Raw genomic sequence first — 10,170 nt, 5'->3', positions numbered from 1 at the left:
ATACACAGATACGGCGTTTTTCATCTCTCGCATTGCACATCGTCTCTAATTCGTGATTTTCCAAGTATTACACGAAATGCGTCATTATCAAGGCAATCGAAAAGATACATCTCATCACATAATTGGCTACTGCAGATTTACTCTTTTTTTCGGGTATTATCTCGATTTTCTGGATGTTTGATGAGGTGGAAAATCTTCCGTTCCTGCGTCAATCATTATCACGCGAAGGACACTCATTTTACGATAGCCTATAAAAAGCGGATTGCTGGAGAGAAACTGGTTATTCGCAATTTATCGATCTCCAGGTCCTTACTTCCACTCTCAAGATGCATTTCAAGTTCGTGAACCTGCTAACAGTAAGCCATTATCATTTTTCACAAGTTTTCAATCTACATGTTTTCGAACAACGTAGTTCACTCATTCATTTTTCGAAGCCTAATGAGGATTTTCCAGTTTCCTTAACCATTATTGATGCTCTGAAAAGAATTTAAGAATACCGGGACTAGCCACGGTGATAACTTTACGGGAGTCACCCGCAATGCACAAATTGTGCGAAAAATTCACAGAGAAAAAATCATTCGCCTTGACCGGGATCCCGGTCCCGATGATCCCGGTCAAGGCGAATGATTTTTTCTCTGTGGATTTTTTGCACAAGTTCTGAAAAGAGTTAATTGGATCCGTTGTGCCTCACTATTAGTTTGCGGTATTAGCAAGGTATCTTAAGCTGCGTTTACACTGACATGAGTAACATGTTATATATACAAGTTACATATAACATGTTTTCGAAAAAAGTTACAAATCTGTGTAGCATGTTAAAGCGGTAAACCAAATACTTGTTGTACAACACGAATTTTTGTTTTATAACACAATGTTACATGTAGCAAGGATTTTTAACTTTTTCGTATAACATGTTATATGTAACTAGTTTATATATCATGTTACTCAGTGCTAACGCAGCGTTAGTTTATTCAATTTTTGCTCGTAATTATCTTCATAACCTCATCTGTAGCCTGTCCTCTCAGGTTCTTTTTCTACATTTCCCGCAATTTTTACCAGCATTAATCCGCCGTGTATCAGATCGAGCTCATTGCACAACGTGTGGACAATCTTCGTCTGAATGGTTGCACGCTGTTTATTTAATTGACATGAGCTTACGAAGTCGACAATAGTTCTAGATTCAAAATTGGGTATTGATTGGGGCAGTGTAGCTTTTCATTTTTATCCGTTACCATTGATCATCATACAATTTTCCTAGTAATAGCATTAACAGGTTAACCAATTAAACTTCAACAGTTCCTTTGTTGCAAAATGCATGCAGTTTATGTGGTGCACCTTCTTAGCCAGAAAGGAATAAATGGTGCGAATTTATGAATAGTTTAATATAATCTTATATCCTATTTAAGCTCTTATCACAAGTGAATAATATATTTTAACTCTCCTCTTGAAACTAACCAACTATTATAGCTCGCCTTGGTCGGACATATGGCTAAATTGTTCTTACAGTGCTCCGTTAGCATCAGAAACTTACGAATGTAAACTAAGAATAGCCTTAAATTAAGGCAATTCGTCGAAAGATTCAATTCAAAAAATTCCAAGTGCCTCATTACATGCAGCAAATGTTTATGTCGGGAGAACTAGTATTCGCGTATTCTTTTAGGGTAGTTTTGAAGCAGCGCCGCGTCGTTCGACCGAATGTAATTCAGACTACGCTGTGGATAGACATATTTTTGACTTCACCGAGATGGCATACCTAAGTGATCGTACCATGCCAGTGATTGTGACTGGAGTCACATGCGTAGGAGATTCCTTTGAGATTATATTTACCTCTATCTACAGGTATCTTTGGTCTAATATGTTCTGTTTCTGTTTCGTGATGTTCCAGATCATCGCTCTTTGTGGAGGATGCCTGGGTATATCCATAGAGCTGCAGAAGAATGGCGCTACTTTCACGCAAGACGATAGCGCTCCAGACCGAGCGTGCACGAGGGAAGGGATCATGTGCCTGGACTGTAAAACCTTGGTTAGCTGCAGGAAAAACAGCAATGGCGACGGTTTCGCCGTCGATAAAGTGCTTCTTTGCCCGGAATACGCTCCCTGCGATGAATCAAAACTAGGCTGTTCCACTGATGCGGAACCCAGATGCAGGTGAGTACCTTGTGCTCAGCACGGGATGATCTTCTATAAAGGAAATGGGTGAGGATCTACGCGATCCCAAATTAATATTAATTACGAAAGTTATTTTAAGCAGGTTTGCTATCAGACACGGTATTCATCGAGATTAAAAAGCAAAATTATGTTACGCAGAATGGAGATAATCCAATCCTTATGCTTTTAAGGTCATGCTTTTTATAGCCATTCGAGCCGACCCAAGTGTCATTCATGTATCTCGAGTCCGACCATAGTAAGTTGGCACTTAGACACTTAAACCTAAGGCCAATAAGTAGTATGCTGGCTTGCACAGGTTCTTCGGTAGCGGCAGATGTGCCTTTACCTTTGTGTAGGGTGGATAGTACTCGCAGTGACAAGTGACTTTAATGCATCATAAATATCACATATTGCCATTAATGCCATGAAAATACGTGCGTCCTTAAGTAAAAAGAAAAAAGGCTTGAAACTCAGCGGCATAAATAAAAAAGTTCTGGTTCTGCTTAGAAGCGTAAGCAAAGTTCTAAATTGGTACGATTCATTGATAAGGCCGAGAACGAATTAAATTGACACTGACAAATGATTTATGCGAGAATCCAGTAATTATACGACCAATTTTAATAATTGCAGTTAAAAAATTATTTCCCAGTGAGTTGATTGAATTGCGACCTCCACAAAGTTCGAACATCTTCACGACGGCTCTTCAAGTAGGCAAGGGAAGGAAAGAAAGGATACACATCTTTCGTTTTGTTATATTCTAGTTATTATGTGCTGATTAAATTCTGAGTGACAAAAGAAATGACTACTATATCCTTCGATATAATATCACACCATTGCAACAAGGGTCCAAAGGATAGTTTTTCAAAACTACTATTTGGAACTGTTCTCATAAAGAGAACAGAGTTCGAACTTAAAGATTACTCTAACGTAAAGGGATTTTAAACTTCGTAAACAGTGGAGGAATGCACAATCATAGCTTAATACAACAGCACACCATATGGCGCCGTAGGTAGAACCTGGTGTTATCGTCATTACAGAGTTTTCCGCCGACTCTGCATTTAAACTCGCGGTAGACCACTCTTTTCGGCTATGTTTTATTTTCTAATTCACTCAACTAATTTCAACTCACAAGGGGATCAGGGGCCGTATTCTGTATTTCGTCGGTGCCGCACCGGTCGGTTTCCCTTTCAAGCCCACCGACTGGACATCAAACCGTACCGACAACGGATTCCGCACCGACGACGACACTTTCAGCGATTCTGTAAGGTCGTCGGTTTCAAACCAGTCGGTACGGTTCCCTCTCCTTCCCAAACAGGGAAAATCCGAATATATCCGAAGTTTCACGTGTCTCCACCAATGAAAGAAGGGTAAAAACAAGAGAAGACTCATTGGCACAGTTTGTTGTCGTCATTCTCAATCTTTGTATTTTCGGAAATTACGACTTATTGCTAGATTAAGATAAACGATATTGGATAAGTTGTTAACAATGCTTATATAATGTGTGGTAGTAATGCTGTACCTACAGAATCGAAGGAAACACTATTACAACATCACAATAAAGTTTGTATGTGATGGAGATTGCTGTTGCTGCAATGAATTATTGAAACTATCCTTGAGATCGTAGTTTCTTTTTTTTAGATATTGGTTCCGTATAATGCTATTTATTCATGATTTGGTAATATAGCTGTCATTAAGTAAGTTCCGTATAAATGTTATCAACGGAAGGTTATGCCATTGGCACCGTAGCAGACGAAAATAGCATACCATGGAACGTGAACGTAGGATTCAAATGCAAATGTCATATTAGAGGAACAAGTTAGGAAATTGTAATAAAAATATGGAGCTGGGTGTAATTAAAAGAAGTGTAATGACGAGGAAGTAAATAAATTGTGATTGGGTGAAATACATATGTATAAGTTGCGCATTCCAAGTGAGAGAAAATGATAATATTGCGATAAACGTCATACTTATTAACAAATATCTTCTTTTATCGTCAAGGGAATCAATGGCTGACGATGAAATAAAATATAGTTGCCCGTTACAAATGAAAGAAACTGATACCGTTGTGGCAAATTTCATACTTAAATAAAAAGATCTTATTTCTATGCCGAGAGAAACGCCAAATTGATGATTGAGTGAAATAACAGTCGCCTATTCAGAGTGATATAAAGTGAATAACATTGCGGCAAAACTCATATTTAATCAAAAATATCTTTTTTTATGTCAAAGGAGCAAATAAATGATGATAGAGAGAAATAAAGCCTATTACAAGCGAGTTAAAGTGGTAACATAAATGAGAGAAAGTCATTATATGTTAGCAAACCTCATTTTTATTAACCATTATCTTATATTTCTGTCAAGGTAATTAATATAGATGATGACACAGTGAATTATAGAGGCGTATTCGAAGGGGCAGAAAAAGATAACATTGCAGAAAACCTCATTATTTACTCGGTGATGAGGTAAAAACAAAATAAAACGTACAATGCGCACCGGGGAGTTCATGAAACCCACTAGTCGGTGGCCTTATCGACACCTTTTTGCTGTCGGTACGGCTACCGACGATCTCCCATCCTCTCGTCGGTGCCGCACCGACCGGGTTCGTACAGAATCGCACGACTTCTTACCGGGAGTCGGTGTGACGTCGCACCCGACGAATCGGTGCCGCACCGATCGGTTTGGAGTTACAGAATACGGCCCCAGGTTGGTGTAGTGGCTAGAGAGTTGGCTTACAATCTCGTGGGCTCGGGTTCAAATATCGGGGGTGGCACAGAATTTTCAGAGACTGCCCGATCCCTACTTGAATGATATGTGGAGGACATTTCAAGAGCAAACTTAATCCGTCGGATAGGACGTTAAGCCGTGGTCCTCTTTGCGCCTTTCGCTAAGAGCAGGCTAATGCCGACGCCGGATTTCTCTCCACAATAGGGTAGTTTCTTCATCAAAGAAAACGAAAGGCATTGATTGTGATTCGTTACCCACCATTAGTGTATTCATAATATACAAATTATTTGGTTTTAGAAATCCCAGTCTAGGCGAATGGCAATGGTCAATTTTAACCGCATTTGAAAAAGGCCAGCTTGGCGCCAATGCGATGCCACTCCACGTGACGTCACAGGGACCTAGTTTCTATACGAGTAGATAGGAGTTTTACATCGTCTGAGATTACCAATGCATGTATGAGGCACAGAGGTCAGGGACACATGTCTTAATAATCACCTATTAAAACTGCCTATGGTCGGAAAGATTCCTTCGTTTGATAAGGTATTAATAATCCATAATTAAGCCAAGCGCTACCTGATAGCAGGGTACTCTGCTACCTGCTAGCAGCCTGCATCAGCAGCCTGCGCCTAGCGGCGCGCATGCTCTCGCCCCAAGGTCACCTCACTTGAGGCAGCGGGAACCAGAATGACGTAACACTGGCTTTTCCCGGCATTCATACTTTGCCGTCGCGTTTTCACGCGCTTGAAATTTTTTACTTATCATTTAATCACAAAAAATACATATCGTCATTTAAAAATCTAAAAGTGTGAAATGCGTACTCCAGGAGTAATAATGTTTCGATTTAGGCAATAAAAAAATAAAAGGAAATCACCCTATTCCTTCCATACCTTTCCTCCGCGGCACAAATGATCTCAGCTGTCGGTCGCCTCCTTCAAATACCATTCCAATCTTTCAACTCACAAATTCATCATCGTGCGCACGATTATTACAAAAGAGGATCCTCAAGTCGACGTCTGTGTTGTCACACGCCGCGCATTGAAATGTGTTTACAAAAGTCTCCACTCGTGTCGCTGACGGACAAAATGATCCGAGTTTCACGTGGAAATAAGGTGTAATTAGGGCTGTTAGTCGAGATTTATATACAGGATTATGTGATTTATGAAATTAATAATTTTTCAATGCTATTTACTGCGATTACAAACAATTTACTGCAAAAATATTGGAAGGAAGTGGATCGCATTGCTCTCATCACCGCGCCACGGACATTTTTGAAAACCGATTGAAATGCTATCGAAGTGGCAACAGAAATCAGCCCTCTATGGGATGGAATTGGGCCTCCTCTATGCAACCCCGTTGATCATGCGATCAAATTTTTTGAGTATCTGACGTCAGGCTAAATCTGTGCTTCGAGAGGATCCTGCAGCAAGCAAGATGATGAGGGTAGACTTTGGGAGAGCAAATGGCATTGAATTTGGACAAGAAGAGAGAGAGGGGGAAGCTTGTTTTCAGTTAAAAATTACATCAAGTAAGCCATTATTAATTTTTAATAGTTTTCAAACAACATTTTCTTGAATAACGTAGCACGCTTATTCATTTTTCGAAACGTGGCAAGGATTTTCCTGTTGGCCATCCTTGATGCGAAGAAAAGACTAATGAATTTAAGAATGGTACAGCAAAGGCCATCAGCAAAAGAATTCCACTTCTTGATACTCTAAAACAAATCATTGAACCCGCTGTTGTCAATTAGATTTTTGGATCATCAGCGAGTGAAATGTCATTACCTCAGCGCCCCATCAAAATGTCATCGGTTGCGACTGCTCGTCTCCTGATGAATTTCATTTTGTAGGCACTGGCAGGCCACCCGACGTTGTTCGAAAAGCGTAGTACCCAGAGAAGTGGGAAGCTTGAAACTTGGAATTCATGATCATTTTGGATTTTTTTTTTTTTTCTCCTTGAGCGTGTCAATAGGTGTGCCTGTGCCTATCCTTCAAGATCCGCCGGCCTCGGTGGCGGTGGGGTAAAGTCCTCGCCTGCCAAACCGTAGGTCGTGGGTTCGAATCCCGCCTGGGTAGGTGATCCCTATCCAGGGCATGGATGTTTGTGTTGTACTTTGTTAATATTAGATATCCTCGTTGTAAAAGGCCGTCATGTGCTGTTTACGGGGAATGTGATAAATTAAAAAAAATAATAAAAAAATATGTCCAACCGCAGAAGTTGTATGACGTGACGTAGCAAACAGTAATGAGAAAATGACGAAAGGCGCGTCGCGTCGGGCCAAAAGTAGCACTATGGGGTTCGAGAGTATGAACATTGCAAACTACGTACTAAATTAGGCCGCAATCCGTGCAGCCGTATGAAAACCCAAACGGACATCCTCTTTTATATTAATAGAAGATAGATTAGCAGGCCACCCGGTGTTGCTCGGGGAGAATAGTAACGATAGGAGTGGGGAAGCTGGGAATTCATGGTCACATGGCAGGATTTTCAGGTAAAGGAACAAAGCAGGCATAATGTTGGCATATACAGATATATAACAACAAGCAATCGAAAAAACGATTTCCGAATACCGCGCTCGGGATCAGCTTATACCCCGCTCCACAACATTGATCATTATGTGTCCCGACGTGCGAAGACCACAAGCACAGTGTGAACGCATGTAACAGCAAAAATGTTTGCACCGAGAGGATTAATATTTAAGTGTTGAACCCTATGAGTTACATTTTTCCTCTGAATTTTTCAAGAGGCGTGCCGACCCAGTAGGATTTCCAGTAGATGGAAAAAGCCAGAAATCAGAGGGTAAAAATGCGGGTAAAAATACATTTTACAGGTGGCAAATGTATGATGACAGAAATTTTTACACTAATAAACTGTTCTTTTAGTTATATATCTATTGCAGCAAGCATAGGCGGATCCAGGGGGAACGGGGGCACGTGACCCCCCCCCCCAGACCCTCAAAAATATGCAAGATTTTTCATTCGGTCCCATTATCATTGCGTTCGTTTTGTAATGCGAGATATCCTTGTGCCCCCCCCCCCCCCCCCCCCCAGAAAGAAATCCTGGATCCGCCCCTGGCAGCAAATGGTTTCAACTCTGACATCATTGCAACACCAGAATAATCACCATGCGTTGATGGTTTGGTGTATTCTAATAAATGTCTCACACAAGGTTTATAAAATAGATTCTTAGGATTTAATTGTGATACAGAGCTTGGCTACCGTTTTTGGGATAAGTTTGCGGGTCAAATCTACTGTCTTCTCTAGTCTCTTGGGTAGGTATGAGCTCTTAGATAGAACAAGCTATGAAAACATGTTGGAATGATTTCTAACTCAGAGAGATGGCTACACAAGGTGTTATATTTACACACGCAATTTTACCTACAGGTCCTCGATGATTCCATTGAGTAGAATTTCCATAATTTGAGGGAAATTCGGAAGTTCATTGACAAAATTCAGAAGAAATCTAAGTTTTAGGGGACAATTCTCATTGCTATTATTTCCATAAAATGAAGATTTCATTCATAAAATATATAAACTTTATAAGTTTATTCTAAAATCGAGCGAAATCTATAAGTGGAAGGATCTATAATACTTTGGAATTTGAAGGGACTGTCTCTGGATTTGAAGGGAATTACTCCGAAGAAGTAATGAATATAACGTCCATTGGAAATTTAGTATTATGAAAATCAATGAAAATTAAAGTTCAATATGCAAAACTGCAGTCAAGTTTGGTACTCTGTCAAAATAAATTTCAAAGCAATTAGAAGAAAAACAAGAATCGCTCATCATGTAAGCCTCCTGAAGCTATTATTTAATACAGCTTCCCTATGCTTAGTACTAATCATTCCTTGAAATATTTCATATACAACAACAATAAAAGGCGGTTACTCGTTGACCTCACTAGCTCAAGGATCTCGCCAGCGAATACATCAAATAATTAATCATTTCCTCTGCTTTTCAGGTACAAGAAATTTGAGTGCGCAGATACGGGCTTAGAATATGAGCAAGTATATCCGGATCCATATTCTTGCACACAGTATCACGGCTGCGTGGGCGATGAGATGTACCACTACACATGTCTAGGTGACTCCAGTTTTGACATAATAAATCAAAACTGCTCCGGGAAGATTACCGACGATGGATGCAAAATGCAACCCATTGACTTGTGCGTGGCAGCGAGTGAAAACCGTCCAGTTGGTAAAAGCGAAGTATTTCAATGCAAATGCATCGAAGATACGAAGAACAAAATCATATACCCGGAGATCACTTTAATCCATCCACCAACGACTCCTTCTACAAATGCGACGACCACAAAAACAACACCTACAACACCTCATAACTGAGCCAACAGGACCACACAGAGACATTATTGGGCTCATTTAGCCATGCGAACATTGAATGCATCAAACCTGAAGCTATATCATGCAAGGCTAACCCTAATAACTGGTAATAGGAAATATTTTAAGCCATTTTAAATACATATTGGTTGTTAACAAAATGGTGATATCACCAATTTTTGTATGAATTAGTGGGGTGATGTTATTCTCCTCTTACTAAATGCATTTATTATTCCTTTTTCGACAAGTCTGTTTAAATAAAAGATATGTAAAAAGTTTGACATGAATGTAAATGAAATGTTTTTATTGATTATGGAAATTTTAAAAATCAATTTTATCACCAATAAATTTTTTTTAAAGTCTTTGTCGAAAATCACTGTCAATTCTCATGAAAAAGTTACCACACCAAACCATTGGAGATATGAACTTAAATACCGCCAATATCAAAATGATATCCAACGGTGCATGTCTGGGAATTACTTAAGGCCCTTAGTTCAGATATGAACCGTCTCACAGTGGGCAAAAATCGAAAAAAGCTGGACAAAACCTCAAAAACGATTTTTTTGAATACGGAATTTGAAACTTTGCGCAGTTGTTTTCAATACATTAGTGCATTTTTTGACGCAAACCGTTTTTCATAGGTTACTTTTTTAAACCAATTACTTGGCCTCAAAGTTGAACAAATTTCGCAAAAATTGCCCGCAATTATTTTTTTTCGAAATGCAGCATGTTAAAACTAATGCCACATGGGTCATTTGGGAAGAGTATACAATGTAATCTGATGGCTAATAACGATATTTTTTATGTAATTCATAAGAATTTGATACGGAAAGGCGATATCAAGACCCGGTTCCTGCTTGTTATTCCCTGGCATACGTCTACGTTAGGAACTCCGTGACGTCACGCCCGCACGGCAGTTTCAGCTGAGACCAACTCCTATTACACGCACCTTGGCATATTCCAAGGGC

General features: G+C 39.7%; 1 protein-coding gene across 1 annotated transcript; it reads left to right on the top strand.

The window, feature by feature from the left end:
* The first annotated feature begins 248 nt into the window (after positions 1 to 248).
* Positions 249 to 9,564, top strand: LOC124157817. The gene is made up of 3 exons (XM_046532847.1): positions 249 to 356; positions 1,883 to 2,145; positions 8,827 to 9,564. Exons 1-3 carry the CDS (start codon positions 327 to 329, stop codon positions 9,206 to 9,208), a joined length of 675 nt encoding a protein of 224 aa, XP_046388803.1. The 5' UTR covers positions 249 to 326; the 3' UTR covers positions 9,209 to 9,564.
* Positions 9,565 to 10,170: the final 606 nt, after the last annotated feature.

Source organism: Ischnura elegans, chromosome 4 (assembly GCF_921293095.1).
Source record: "Ischnura elegans chromosome 4, ioIscEleg1.1, whole genome shotgun sequence".
Lineage (NCBI taxonomy): Eukaryota > Metazoa > Arthropoda > Insecta > Odonata > Coenagrionidae > Ischnura > Ischnura elegans.
Note: the sequence above shows the minus strand (reverse complement) of the source record. Positions and strands in the feature narration are given on the sequence as shown.